The sequence below is a fragment of the Rhea pennata genome, chromosome 1 (genome assembly GCF_028389875.1).
Source record: "Rhea pennata isolate bPtePen1 chromosome 1, bPtePen1.pri, whole genome shotgun sequence".
Classification (NCBI taxonomy): Eukaryota; Metazoa; Chordata; class Aves; order Rheiformes; family Rheidae; genus Rhea; species Rhea pennata.
Window position 1 is genome coordinate 42,952,381 of NC_084663.1, and position 15,861 is coordinate 42,968,241.

General features: G+C 38.8%; 1 protein-coding gene across 2 annotated transcripts in view; it reads left to right on the top strand.

Moving 5' to 3' along the window:
* Positions 1–15,861, top strand: part of NAV3 (neuron navigator 3) — a 411,497-nt gene that overhangs the window by 348,062 nt on the left and 47,574 nt on the right. For both annotated transcript variants that reach the window (XM_062584755.1, XM_062584764.1), the window contains exons 14-17: positions 1,253–1,958; positions 3,485–3,973; positions 12,660–12,820; positions 14,682–14,870. In XM_062584755.1, the coding sequence (XP_062440739.1) occupies positions 1,253–1,958; positions 3,485–3,973; positions 12,660–12,820; positions 14,682–14,870 (1,545 nt within the window). The remainder of the gene's footprint in view (positions 1–1,252; positions 1,959–3,484; positions 3,974–12,659; positions 12,821–14,681; positions 14,871–15,861) is intronic.

A 15,861-nucleotide genomic window follows, 5' to 3' on the forward strand; every position in this document is an offset into this window, starting at 1 on the left:
TGCCCTGAGGATCATTGCAGCAGTGAGTGGTCGTACAGACTCAGAGTTGCACCCCAGTAAGGGTTATTAGGAAGAAGCTCATGCAAGGGTTCCTGCACAACAAATCTGTTTCCTAGGGTCTTCTGCTTTGCTGAAGATGAGCAGGCAGCTCCTGTGCAACACAGAGCTGAGGCTTTACTTTTTTAAGAATAGCATAATAGTCCAGGTGTTCACACTGTATGAGTTTGATCTATATCTTGGTGTGTTTATGTTTTTGTGTACGATAACACATGCACTATGTACATAAGTACAGGAGTGTATTTTACTGCTGACTTCTAGCTGTTGTTCTTTACAACTATTTGATTCTGTAATACAAATTAGTCCGCCCACCTACAAACCTTCTGTAATCACTGCAAGTGTGAAATAAATACTTTGATATGCTAAATATTTGTGCTTATTAGGAGCATACAATAGAAACAAGGGAAATTAGAATAGACAAATCCAATGAGAAATGGCATTTTTTGTCTCTGAAAAGTTGTTGGTAAAAATAAGAAAATAAGATAGAACAGGATATCTTATCTAGACTTTTAAGAATGTCACAATAATATTGTGTAAAAATATGATCTAGATATGTGTCTGTGTAGTACTGAAAACAGTCTCTCAGAAAATCAAAAACCTTGCAAATATACCAAAGATTATTAACTCATATAATTGATATTGTTACAGACCAAGAAGGTTATGATTTGTTCATGCCATGACATCATAATCTCATTGATAATTTTTGTAACTAACAACAGAACAAAGTTAGGTTAAAGAAAATTTAATCAATGAAAAACAAAGTACTCAATAAGTACTCTTAATTTCAACATGCATAGGTAATGTCATACTTCTGAAAATGTTAATTATATATTGTGTTTTGTTTTCAAATGTTATTCCTTACATATAGAAATACTACTAACAAAAACCTTGTAAAATTCTTTATAGTTTGACTTGGAGCATTTTCTTCTTCTGTGCTCTCCTGCTAACTATGAAACTAGAAATTCTCAGGAGAATTTCAGGGTTTTAATATTTTATGGTTATTTGTAATGTATTGTACCTGCTACTTACTGCTGACAGGGGACTAAAGACTCCTAAATTGGTCTGCTTTCTTAGAGCAGTTTCTCTGTTGTGTACTTACTCATTTTGAGATCTTTAACTGTATAGTGATACAATTAGATATTGAGACATTACAGCTTCAAGTCCAAATGACCTTTTAAAATATACTTTCATTTAGGAAAAACAGATGATGCAAAAGCTTCAGAGAAAGTGAAAACTCCCCTGAAAGGAGCCTCCATTCAGCGCTCTCCATCGGATGCTGGAAAAAGTAGTGGTGATGAAGGAAAAAAACCTCCCTCTGGTATTGGACGATCAACAGCTACTGGCTCCTTTGGATTCAAGAAGTCTGGGATGGGATCTTCTACCATAATCACCACAAGTGGAGCGACTATCACAAGTGGGTCAGCAACTCTAGGAAAAATGCCCAAATCTTCAGCCATCAGTGGGAAGTCCAATGCGGGGCGGAAAACAAGCTTAGATGGTTCCCAGAACCAGGATGATGGTGTCTTGCATGTGAATTCAAAGACCACTCTGCAGTATCGAAGCTTGCCTCGCCCGTCAAAGTCCAGCGGCAGTGGGATCCCTGGCAGAGGCGGCCACCGATCCAGCACCAGCAGCATCGACTCCAACGTCAGCAGCAAGTCTGCGGGTGCTGCGGCCACCAAACTGCGAGAGCCGAGCAAGATTGGGTCCGGGCGATCCAGTCCCGTCACCATCAATCAGACAGACAAGGAAAAGGAGAAGGTGGCTGTGTCTGACTCTGAGAGCGTCTCATTGTCAAGTTCCCCCAAATCCAGCCCAACTTCAGCGAGCGCCTCTGGCACCCCAGGACTTAGGCAGCCAGGATCCAAATACCCAGATATTGCCTCCCCGACGTTTCGAAGGTAAGAGCTTTGCTATGAACTTCTGAAGGTGCAATATATAGAAAGCAGGAATTTTTGATATATTGTAATTGTATCCAGTGGGCAGAAAGCCTCGTCCAGGCATATTTTGCCACAAACAGAGAACTAAGTATGAAAAAAGAGTAATATTTCTTCACAGAACATGATTATTTCTCTCAGGACTGCAGACTTCCTCAGACCTGAAATGACTGATCCTTGAGCATTGACCAATTTAAGTACACTCCCATAACAACAATTTGAAGGCCAGAACAAGTTCTTACTGAATATTCAGGCAAATGATGAGTTCTCTGTCAACAATCTGATAAATCCCCAAATACAAGAAGGACTTCTCTTTCAGACATGTTCTGTTACTTGAACAGGCAGTGCTGTTGCCTGTTCAGAGAACTGTTGAGCTTTTAGCTCCATAGGTTAAAACATACTTGCTTTTACATTGCCAGCAATCTCCAGCTACCAGAGCTTCATCATCACAGTAGTTTTGTCACATCTTTCATCGGAAACATTAGCAAAAATAAACTTCAATTGGAAATGTCATATTCTAACGTTTCTGAAAATAAAAATCACCATGCACGTTTAGATGAAGCACTTCCATTGCTGGAGGAAAGGCCACTAGTGCCCTCTTCTGTCTAGTTACCAAAACAGCCTCTCCAGTTACTGGCTGCTAAGGGAGCTGCTGTTGATTTTTATAGGGCTTGATAATAAGTAAAACGGATTCTTACATTATTGTCCATGCTTACTTTACATCACCATAATTTTTGCATTTTTTATATTAATTGAACAGCTACACTTTAAGTGTAGCTTAATATATTTCTAGTAAGATTAAGTCGTTACATGACCTTCTATTTCAACAGTTTTAGAGGATTTGGGGTTTTTTTTGTCATCATTACTGTAGAAATTCTCTTCTTTAGAATTACTGGAAGCAAGTATATGAAATGCACATCTGTTCTGACTGCCCTTGAAAGCCACATGAGCACATTTAACTCTGGTGCAGTTTATTCTATCTGACTAGTTGCTACATGACTGATGACCACATGACCATCTGTGCAAAAGAGCAAGAGGAAAATTTTGTACAAATACTCAAGGCATTTGATAAGCTATGAAGGATTCCCCTTTTAAAGTGTTTGTAGCCATCGTTTTAGCTCATTTGGGAAGCGAGGGCTTTAAAAGCTAATGGCTTAGCAGTAGGAATGCTTAACTCCTGAATTTGGGTGAAAGTGTAATCTGTTTATGCAATAATAAGACAAAAATGTGCTTATTTTAACTCGCTCTGGGAAGGTCTGTGTGGGAAAAGAGTGTATCTGGAGTAGGAGTGAATGAGAGCTGTTGCTAATGAAACAAACCTGGATTATTGTGATATGGTTAAGTGAATTTAATTTGAGATGCAATTGATGAACTAGGTAGGCATAATTTTAGTAGCAGTAATTAAATGTGTAGTTTGGCTCTTAGGATGTTACGCCATGAATGTTTAATGCGGCTATCAGTTTCTCTAAAGCTATTTGTTTTACATTTAGGTTGTTTGGTGCCAAGGCAAGTGGTAAAGCTGCCTCTGCACCCAGTACTGAAGGTGTGAAACCCACATCGGCAATGCCCAGCCCTAGCACTACATTGGCACGGCAAGGCAGCCTGGAATCTCCATCCTCGGGTACAGGCAGCATGGGCAGTGCAGGTGGGCAAAGTGGTAGCAGCAGCCCCCTCTTCAGTAAACCTTCGGACTTAAATGCAGATGTTGTAAGCTTAAGTCACTCCTTGGCTTCCAGTCCCGCCTCAGTGCACTCTTTCACATCAGGTGGTCTTGTGTGGGCTGCAAACCTGAGCAGCTCTTCAGCTGGCAGTAAGGACACACCAAGTTACCAGTCCATGACTAGCCTTCACACCAGTTCCGAGTCCATTGACCTTCCTCTGAGCCATCATGGCTCTCTCTCTGGACTGACAACAAGCACTCAGGAGGTTCAGAGCCTGCTCATGAGGACTGGAAGCGTCAGATCTACTCTGTCGGAAAGGTGAGCTTACCTATAGATACAGTGACCACGAAATCAGTGAGAGGCAAAAGAACAGGGACAAAAAACAAAAAACAAAAAACTCTGTTTAATCAGCAACTTAGTTCTTTATTTAAAAACACAGGAAGAAAGCAAATACAGCTGAAAGTCAGCTCAGGCATTGGACACGGAATGAACTGCCTTTTAAGGTTTTGCAAGCACATTTTTCTGCCTTGAGAAGGTTTCTTTTTTTTTTTTCTTTCCCTTGTTCTGGAGCAGAACCACAGGAAAGGAAAAATTGTCTACCTAAGGGCACATCTAAATGGCCACATAATGACTCCTGAATGCCAGCTGTACCTGCTGTCCTGGCAGTTGCCAGCTCTAAGCCGTATGCTTGTCTTCCTAATCATGAATTTGCTCAAGAAGTGGAACTACACCATTTTTTTCCCCACTACTCAGAGCATAGGCAGAGCTGGTGGGCCCTGCCTGCAACTGACCCTATACTCTTGCCCTAAAATACCCCATCCTGTCAAATTGTTCCTTATCCATTAGCCATTCCACAGCTCCTTATTAAAATGCAATTTCACTTCAAGGGAGGCAGTTTACAAGATGAGAACCTCACGATATGCACAGTCCTGCAATTGTCCAGAGTAGACAGACAAAACCAAGAAAGGCTTTTCCCCCATTTGCTCTGTTAAAGTACTTGCTCACCCACAGATATTTTACTACATAAATTATATTTTTAAATGGTACAGCCACCCTGAGAGAAGGCACTGTTACACCAAGATTTTTTTTGTGTATGTGAAATATTTATTTGACTTTTGTAAGGGAGAAACAGTGAACTTTCCTAGGCAGTAAGTAACTTTCACTTCCTGTGAAAATCCTCAAGATTCGAGAAGGAATTCTTATCTCACGTAGGGACCAAAAAGTGAGTATTGAACTTTTTCATTAGCTGTTGATCTTGGTCCCCCAAAATTATACTGAAATACTGAATAAGAAATACTTTAAACATTTTAAGACTAAACATAGTTGTGTAGAAAAAAACACAAATATTTAAAGCAAAAAGATTTTTTTATATACATGTGAGTAATTTACGGTGTTGACAACTTTTTCTTCTTGATATAAAACCAGAGATTATTCACTACCAGTCCTTTTATTGAGTGATTGCACTTGCAGTGAATCAGCACTTAGGAAAACAAACCCTAAACAATTCTTGGTCAAATCTAAATGGAAACTCCACATATTTCATTATGTTTGTTATGCTGCATTCATGGGTATTGCTGTATCAGTTAAAAATTACACCTCCAACTAACATACTTACGACACTATAAAATGTATGTATGTACCAGTCTGATGTCTGATAACAACAGTAGTTAAAAATACACTGATACATGAGTGATTTTTAATTTGCACTGTCTCTTTAATATTTATATAGTAATTTGCATCTTGTGCCATCAACTGAATAGAACAAGATTTCTTGGAAAGCTAATTATTCATATTCGTTTTATAGGAACCTCCACTAATTTTTACTATTACATATGGGAATGGTGAGGTCAATAAGATGATGTGGAAGGGTGTTGAATTTATGCCAAAGATCATATTTATGCAGAGGATGTTAAACATCACATTTAAAATGTTAATAGCTTGGCATAAGCTCCTGAGCAACCCCCACTACTAATACTTCATGTATTTGTTCAGTGACTTAATTTCAGTGGTTCCAAATACTTTGCCTTTGGCAACATTTTTAACTTTCAGATTTGTCCGTAAGGGGATATTATGATTGAGTCCAGAGAGAGCCGTTTATCATGTTGATCTGGCCTCAAAACAAATACATGTATCTGGAGAAAACAGTATCATTCCTTGAATTATAGCCCCAATAGGGTTTTTGCAGTTTGATTTTTCCAAAAGGTCTGCTACAAGTGCTGTGTTATATCTAAACTGTTTTATGCAGCAAAATCTCCAAGTAGTAAAATATTTTCTTCACAAAAGAAAGTATTATTTTGCTGTGTTAAGAGACAGATGTATTTGGTGAAAGATTTTGTCCTTCTTTCCTTGGTGAACCATAGTGAAAGGATTCAGATTATATTTTATATGCCCCTAGCAAAACTAGATGTAGTCTGGTGAGACATAAGAAAGTATCTGCAAAGAGGCTCATTCTTTTTGTTCACTTACTCTAGGGCTGGGATGAGACTGAATGATCTGTCTGTATAGTGATATATATTAATATAATATAGGGACAACATCAGACAGACCAAAGCACAAAATAAGATAGAACTAGCAAGTTACCTAAATCCTGTGTGGATGAGGATACTAGGAGAAGGTCTACAAATGTTAGAAGAGAGAGCTAATAACCAGTGATACTAAGAAGCACCTTTTTTGCTTCATTTGACCATTAATTGCAATTTCATAGCAGAACGGTGCTGACAGCAAGCATACTCAAAGGGAGTGGACAGGTTAAAGATTGCTTGGATAAGACTCCAAGTTACTAGTCCAGATGAAATTTTTACTTCCTTGCTTCAGAAACTGTCTAAAATAGCCCTGCAGTCATTAGGATGCATGAGTAGGTCCCAGGAGCTGAACAAGAGGTTTTGTAGGGCCTGTGCTTAGAAATGGGAGCGTAGAGGTGGGTCAGGATGGAGGACAAGGGGACTGTGGGCAAGTCATCCTTGCCTTAGTCCTGGGAAGATGCAGAGGATCTTTAACAAAACTAGTGATAGATAACAGGGGTTTGTCAATAACATAATTTCAAATGAGACTGAATTAATGCATTTGCAGGAAAGCAGGCTTTTTGAGTAGAGAAGAGGAATTAGATGCAGTAGATTTTAAGCTTGGTAAACTTGAAGGTGCTGTTTCAAATAACATTTGTGTAAGCAGATGAGGGAAAGAAAGTGAGATGCTTGTCCAGGTTGGAGAAGAGTTACTGAAGAGTAGCTATCAATAGTGTATTAGACTGAAGGAATATAACGGGGTGGGATATAGTAAATGGACAAAATTACAAATAGTAAATGGACAAAGATTAGCAGGATGTAAGCAGGTCATGTGCCCAGTGGGTCAGCATCCCCCCAGGGATGCTCAAACCTGTTGCCCACAGCCAGTCTTCAGGCTATCCAGCAAGCAATACCATGGTAGAAACACAGGGTTCCCCATTAGCTGCAATATTGACATCACATCAAAGTTTATTCTAGTCATATTTTGTGTGATTCATAAACAGAAATGTTCAGTAAATACTAGGGAAATACTTCCTTTATCAGCAAAATTTGCATGCCCCTCAATGAACCAGAGGCTTACTCATACTCTAGAATAAAATAAACCAAAAGGTTACTCATACTCCAGAATAAAAATGTCTACTGGGTTAATTGGTGAAATGTCACTGATTTAATTGATAAAACATTCCATATAGACACATTGTCAGTAGTTCGGAAGAACTCTTAATTCCTGTTGAGCTTTTAGATTTGTATCCTGCTTGGTCTGAGTAACAGCAAGGAATGCATAAAAATAAAGTTACATAGGAATTTACAGTGGTCTTATCAGTAATAATGGCTGTATTTTAAGAAGGTTAGCAGAGTGGAAGTAGTTTCTAATTGCATGACTGATTTGCTCTGGTTTAGTTTAAAAAAATGTTATTTAATTTTGAGGACCATGAAAGTTCATTGAAATTCAGTTAAGGTCTTCAAGACTTTCAGTTATCTTAAATTATCAGCAGAGTTGATGGTTCTGGTTTTAAGGTGTGAAACAGTGCATCATGTATCAGATTTTCTGGTGTGCTCAGCCATTTGTAGAAACTCATGTACAAGTCCCATGTCATGTTGGTCCAGCCCATCCTGCACTACCTTACATGTTTCTTGTCTTGGAATAATTTGTTTTATACCCTAGCAGCTGAACAACAGTTAGAAATTACCCCAAGGTAGTGCATTATGGCCATTCTCTCCCTTTCCCAAGTTAAACTCGCCACCACGGGTAGGGAGGAAGCAGAGACCTGTAAGGTTTCCTTTAGTTCCCCCCAGAGAACTTGCAGATGATTCTGTGGGAAAAAAAAAAAAAAAAAAAAAAAAAAAAAAAAAAAAAAAAAAAGGAATAGAGAGACAGTGGGCTTGATAACTTCAGTCTGTGTCTGCATATATCTTCCTCCTTCAAGACTGCTTTTGACGGGAAAGGAAAGCGTTGTCAGGAATAGTGTGGTATTCTGAGCCTCACTGTATATTGGTATGTGACTCCTATTTATTTAGAGCCAAGGAGACAGATTTCCACAAAGGCATTGCTTCTTTACTGAAAAACATGTTAAATGGAGAATTTTTTTTCACATTACCTCTGCAAATCTTATGAGCACCGGGGATAGGCTGGCAGTTTCCTACTGGAATCAGTGCACATTACTGTTCAATTCTGTCTTCTGAAGGTCCAGTTCCTGTAGAAGTAACAAACTCAACTTCTTGACGTGGGAATGATTTCAGGTACTAGAAAGATGTGGCCAGTTAGAGGCCTGAATTAATAGTTACATTGACCCATGGTCAGTGATCAGTAGTTTCATTAATTACCTGAAATCTGGGAATATCTTCATGAGATTTAGTATTTTTAAAATGCAACAGGAATGTTTGCTAAACTCCCTTTTATGCAGCTGCAATAACGCCATGCTCATTTTGAGGAGTATTCACCCCCATTTCATTTGGACATCTGAATTCAGGAGTTCTTTAGCAGTCTCCTATGGTGATGGTTAGCTTATTTATCTGGTTTCATTATAACTTTCTGGGTCGCTGATTGGTTTAAAGGAGCACTAAATGACTCCTTCATTTCCAGATAGTGTGATACAGATTATTTTGAACTGCATAAAGCTGCAAGCTAAAGTAATATTAGAAAATGTATTGTTCATTAGGGGGTTTTGAAATATTTGCAGAAGAAACTGTTTCTGTTATGATCATGTTTGTTTGTTTTGAAATTCAGTGGGGCATAAAGCTACATAAAGGAACATCAAGGCCCCATTCTTTTCTGTAGGGGGCTAATAAATACATGAATCTTGCATTCAAATCCATACTCTCTTTTTACCAAACATTCTTCTTTTTTGTTGGGTTGTATAGGGAGCAAGATGCTGGAAACTAAGTCCTCTGTCAGGTAGTGGACTATCCTCATGCAGACCTCTACAGCTGGGCCAGTGCTGAAATCCTGCTAAATTCCTTCTTCCATTTGCTTTCTCCCCATTCAGAATAAGGCCCTAATTAAACTAGGAAAATTGCCTATAAAACTTCCCGAGAGACTGGGAGCCCTGATGGTAATGGGTTGTTAACTCCAACAGTATTTTGTACACTTTTGCCTCCCTTGATCAAGGTTACCTGAGCATGAGGCTCCCAGCACAGAAGAAACATTCCATTAATAATAGTAGGAGAGTTTTCTTGGGCAAGAGGTATAGACCTAAGTAACTGTCACTCTCAGAAATGCAATTATGAGGTGAGCATACAGAGACCTCCTTAAAAACTATTTCACAGTTTAATCCTTATCGTGACACTAAATTATGTTTTTAAGTGGAAAAAAAGGTGGCACTGCCTGCTTGTTGTTTCAAATGTATTGGGGAATGACACAGTGTTTTGATGTAACCCACACTAACCACGGTCTGGTCTAACAAGACTTTATGAGGAAGTGCCCAAATGATGGTCGGTGTGAAGGAGGCCAGTGGATGTCCCTCTAGCCCACTCTCCAGTGTTGAGGGGGTCTGAATTAGGAAAACTCTGACCTTAGATCTCTGGTTATCAGCCACTCTGCCACTATTTATCTGTGAATATAAAACAACGTTGCTCTGGTGCCACTTCTCATGGCACACCTCGTCCCCTCTTTATGTGAGCCCCAGGGCAACAGAAGGCCTGAGCTCCATGTGTTTAGCACATATTTCTACAAGCAGAGCTGCCATTTGGTTTCTGGCAAGGCCCTGCTGTTTCCTTGCAGGTGCTGCGAACTTCATTTCTTTTGGAATTTTACTGGAGGATCATAGGAAACAGTGAAAAATAAAGTTTCATGCTGTGACCGTATGATTCTCAGACAGATTGCAGGGTGAAGCTGTAGGAAGGTTAGAAATGGTATGGAAGGACTTCTTTGTGATTTGGATAGTGTCCAAATTACTATTGACCCAGCCCAGAGTATGTCTGGATGAAAAATGAACATGCAACGGTCCATGTCCTATTGTCCCCTTCAAGGAGTCAGAGATTTTTCATGAAAGATATATTAAAAAGCATTAAATGACCTTCTGTCATGCAACCGTATCTAGACCTTTAAAACTTGTAATTCTGAACAGTCCTGTTTACAGTATGTCCTTAGGGTTTTTTTTGTTTTAACAGCATGCAGCTTGACAGAAATACACTACCCAAAAAGAGATTAAGGTATATATTTTATTGAGCATGACTGCTGCTTCTCTGTTTTTCTGAAAGCTTTTCTTTCTTCTAAGCTCTCTTTCTGTTGAGCCTGTTTGCAACAGAACTCTTGGTACTTAATTCCAATCCAAAAAACTGTAGACTTCAACAGTGGGCTTTTTCTTTCCAAGTTTGTTCACCCGGTGAATAAATTTAGTTTCAAGATATATCTTGGAAAGTGAATACTGTTAAGAATAGTTTCTTTATATGATAAATTTTAAGAAGCATTGAATCCTGGAGATCTATGAAAGACAGGCAATACAATGGGGCTAATTGTTGAAAACATGGAGAGAAACAAGGTTTAGAGATGGATCTGAACTTGAAATCTAAATGCAAACAGTCATGGAATTTGAACTGAAAATGTAGCTAAAGGATGAAGCCAGAAAATATACATTTTAGTATCCAAGGTTTTTAAGTATAAAATGAGCCCCACTGCAGCTAATCCTCTTGGGCTCTGCCCAGCAATACTGAAACTCCAACTCTGCTACAAATTCTCCACTCATTATGACTGGAAAACCAAAGTTTTCTATCCTCTTCTGCACTCCATGGCTAAAAGAAAGAATCATGAGGTAACTCTTGCATCTCCCTAATCCGGAGAGCAGATAGGGCAAGCAGGGCAGTGACACTTTCCCATATACCCACACCCACTGAGGCATGTACTCTCACACGTGCACGCTCTGCTGCCCTACAGTCACTGAAATTACATAGCTTAAATCTTTTGAGTTATTGATAAACAGCAGTGCTTTATGAAATTTTAAGATAAGCGTCGCTAGGAAGCAGCTTCCCCTCTTCTGCGCTATACTCTCCTTGGAAATAATCCAACCTAATGTCCCATTATCCCAAAAGAATTCCTCTGGATTTGGAGACTGGGAAAGACAGAATTCAGAAGAGGCATAAGGGCATATACCCTGCAAGGGCACAGTGGGATGACTGAGGTTTGTGGGCTGTAGGTTTGTAAAGGTGGCTGAGAGCTGATGGAGAAATGGAGTGGAAAAACAGCTTGTATGCATATAGGCCTGATCATTTATACCCAAAGGACTGTCAGCATGGTTTAATGTACAGAAGTCCCAGTTCAAGACCCAGATCCTGAATTCCCAGTTTGCTCTCTTTCTGATCTGGGAACCACAGGGTGACTGTACTGTGTGACATTTATAAATATAGATCACATGTATCCTTTTAAAAGAAAGGAAGTAAATATTTTATCAGGACGAGATGCTTTAATGCTGTAAAATATTGTACAAAACCCCAAACTTAACCTGAGAACTTGCATGTTCATTTAATCTGTTTTCTAAGCAGAAATCTTTGTGTCTTTTTAAGCCTGAAGCCAGAATACCAAAAGCCCTTTTTGCTCTGCTATTTGGGGAACACTGGTGGCTCCTAACAGTGGTGAAGGACATGCTCATATATTAACATGAGACTGTGCTGAAGGAATTGGGCTTTTGCAGACATTGCTGAAAACAATCGTTTTGATTAAGACCCACGCTGTAAGAAGTGCCTATACATTTCGATGACTCTAACCCCTATCAGAATTTCCCTTCTTCCAGCCCAGCCAAAAAAAGCCTAGGCAGTGAGTTACCAGCTCTCCCTGTTAGCCTGTCTATGTTGCATTTGTTTTATTGATTTGCCATAGCAAGCAGTTGATAAATTATTTGATTTCCAAACTTCTTCCAGAGAGCTTGCTTCTGCTAACTGAGTATTTTTCCCTGTCCCTTTCCCTCCCCTCAGTTTGGGGCAGGATGCAATGCGAAGTAGCATTCAAAGCAATGGATGGTGCATTTGACCATGAATAGCTGCCGTTACCAACAGAAACTCCCTTTTCAGAGTTGTTGCTGTTTCACTCCTTTCATTTAACAAAAAGTGCCCACATGTAATCCATGGCAGATGTCATTTTGTAAGCAGCTACTCACCTTTCTTGGCTTCTAGTCTGTCCGTTATTCATCCTAGCCATACAATATTCGAGCTTTTGCATCAACCTGCACACTTGCTATAGCTTTTAAGTCCTTTCCTGTCAGCTCAGTTGTCTGTCTGGTATGGTTTATCGTATTTCTTCAAAGGAAAGGAATGCTAATATTAGGAGGGGGATGAAGCTGAAGTAATGTTGGGCTGGTGGGTTTCAAGTCTTGTATTTTTTCTGTTGCAATAAGCTGGTAAAGTTTACATTGGTAAAATCTGTAACAATCCCTTGACTATCAAGTCAAACAAATGGACAAATTCCAAGGATTTTGTTCTGTCTGACCACTGAAGGGTATTTAAGCAGCACTTATTTATTTCCAGACCATCATGTTGTCTTTGTTTTGAGCATGTCAGCTGTGGTTTTTCAGATACACTCCATCGTCCCGGCAGACAAGTCAGGAGGAAGGCAAGGAGTGGCTTCGCTCCCATTCTACTGGAGGCCTGCAAGACACTGGCAGTCAGTCCCCGCTTGTTTCTCCTTCAGCTATGTCTTCATCTGCAACTGGGAAATACCACTTTTCCAATCTGGGTAAATGCTATTTCCCTTGTCTCCCGTTTTAGAATAGAATCATCAAATTCAACTGTTCATATTTCTTAGCTTGGTGAACTAGATAATTTATTTTAACATTTCCATCACTATGTTATGGTACCTCACTAATGAAGGGAAACTCAAAGCACTTCTTCATGGAGGTGCTTGCCTACATGAAGTAGGCAAGAGTTCATCCTATTTTATACACTGAAAAGAAGCACAGATTCTCTCTGACTTGCCCAAGAAGAAGAAAATCTGAGGCAGAGCTGGGAATTAGTTTCTAGTTCAAAGCACTGATCTTTTAACCCAGCTTAAGATTCACAGAGTCAGTAGGATTCTTTCCGGTGATTTTAGTGGACATCAACCCAGACCCTAGACATTGCCTTTTTTCCTGTATTCAGGTTTGCGTTGTGATAGACCTTTCCAATGTACTTCAGTGGCTAGACCTGGCTGTAACTATGCTGGACCCAGTCAAAATCCTATCCTTGAAAAGAATATCGTGTTTTAGTCACATTTTAAGTTTATTTGATTACAGGTCATGATTTAGATTTGGCTTTCTGGATCTTGTTTCAAGTTAATCCAACCCAAATTCTATTTTTTTTTTATATATATATTTTACTTTTTAAAAAGCACTTAATAGAAATGTATTTATTTGCCCAGTGCTGGACGCAAACCTAGGTTCACAATGAGTTTTTGTGTTTTAGAACTTTACTATAGAACTAGCAGCAATTCTCACTTCTGTCACTCTGTCACAACCTATGGCCTTTGTAGGTTACAGTCACTTGAAAGCAATTTGATCAGACATGCAAATGTCGAGCGCTATTACAAATGGGAAAAAAAGAAGTTGAACAAAGCCACTTTTTAAAATGAAATTGGATACTGGCTAAATAAGCCACTGCTTTAGATTTCGTCTGTGTACTTGCAGTAGTTTTAGACAACAGAACAACTTTCTTTAAGCAGTGTTTCTCTTGCTTTCTATTATTCTCTGTTTAATATCTTCTTTTTCTTATAGTTCTGATACTCACAACAGAGATCAGTAGGATCTGTTTCTTGATTTTTTGATGTTGGTGTCCTTTCCTTCTTTTCATTATCATAGTTTTGTGGTATTAACTGACTCTTGCAACACCACTGCTCTGGTTATTTATGACTTAAGGAGTATCTTGCTTGAGAAAACAGACATTCAAAACACTTTGTGTCTGGGTAGACAATTAGCTTTTCCTTCTAGGTGCTGAGTACATGATCAGGCTTTCCTTTTTACTGGTAAACTTTCCAAACACTAAAAGTAGATTCATCACAGCTGTTCTAGATTTGAACGAGTGACCAGACTACTCCTATTTATGATGAGATTTAACTGGCTACACAGGAATTTTGATTTCGTACAGTGGTAGATGCTGTAGAAAATCAATGGATAGGTATATCCTGCCTCTGACAATAAAGCTTTGGTGTTAACTGCAGTCACTAATATATGTATAAAACAATAAAAATACAGGTATTGATTTATTAGAAAAGCTGTTTATAAAACAATGAAAATTTCTTATTCCCTTTTAACTTTTGAATCTGTGGGGTTCATCTCTCCCATTGATTTTCTGTCTTGGGCTGTCAAAGTGAGCAAGTGTTTATTCAGACACTAGCATCAGTGTTACTGTATATTTATTTTACAGGATTAGCTGCATCTAACTCTAGCTCCGTGGAGATCATCTTTTTCACCTTTTTGTTGTAACTTTGGATGCAGGAATAAAAGTCTTTCATTCTCTCAACAGCTTAAAGTCCACTAACCATGCTAGTACTGCATTTCTGTTTTATGCAGAATCAAAATCCATTCAGTGGAAATGTACTTCATTAATAAAGCTTTGCATTCCAGTGAGTCCAACCAGCCTATCTCAGTTTAACCTTCCTGGACCAAGTATGATGCGTTCAAACAGCATCCCTGCACAAGACACTTCTTTTGATCTGTATGATGACTCCCAACTGTGTGGCAGTGCTACGTCCTTAGAGGAGAGACCACGAGCAATTAGTCATTCAGGTTCATTCAGGGACAGCATGGAAGAAGGTAAGACTGAGTTGCTGTTTGGATAAGCAAAAAACATGAGAACCTCCAAAATATAGTAAAATTTTTAAACATTTCTTCAGCAACATAGAAGTTCAAATACTCTTGTGAAACATTTTTGATTTCTGTTGAGCTGGACTTGCAGGACTTCCTTACCTCAGAGTGTGGAAGATATTTCACAAAATAGTCTACAATATAGAGCACATCATACCTATGCAGCCTTTGTAAGCATGTCCCAGAAATTTTGGAGGAAAGGCTGAAGGAAATCATTTTTGAAAATGATTTTACTCTTTTTGCCTGTAAACTTGATTACTGTTATTCCTTGCTTTCTTAGGAACTTCTGTATTCCCTGTTTTTGTTTGTTTGTTTTTTAATGTCATTGCCACTTACTATTCCCTTTCTTTGGAGTCATTTCATTTCTCTACTTCTAGGCAGCCTCCTATGGCAAATAGGATGTGAATCTTTTTACCTGAATTTTGCATTTGAATCTGACCACTACTTTCTTTATGCAGATTATTGCTGTCTTTCTGGTTTCTTTAATGCTATATACAACAGCTGGGACTGCAGTTTTTGTTCATTTGTTGTGTGATAACCCTTAATTAAATGCACCATAACAATTTCTTCTGCTTAACATTTTTGGTAAACCTGATTGTTTGCAGAATTCCCTTAAGTAGAAAGTTCTCACACCATTTAGTTTTAAAAAGCTAAAATTTAATAGAGATTCGTAGCATAACATCATGTCTTCCATCTTGCTTACTGCTAAGTGCTGACAAAACAAATGTTTATAAGCCAAAAAAAAAGTCTTTTTCCACGCAAAGCTCATAATTACGAGATGTAAGAGGGAATAAGACTTCCTGGGTGAAATAGCTGACAAATACTTTTAGTTTTCAGTACCTTTCTCTGTATTTTAGATGATATGTCAGGCAGCCATCTGGGTATGTAGTACTAGCAGTAGGGTGCAGAACAGACTGCGTTGTGAGTTGTCAGCAGAGAC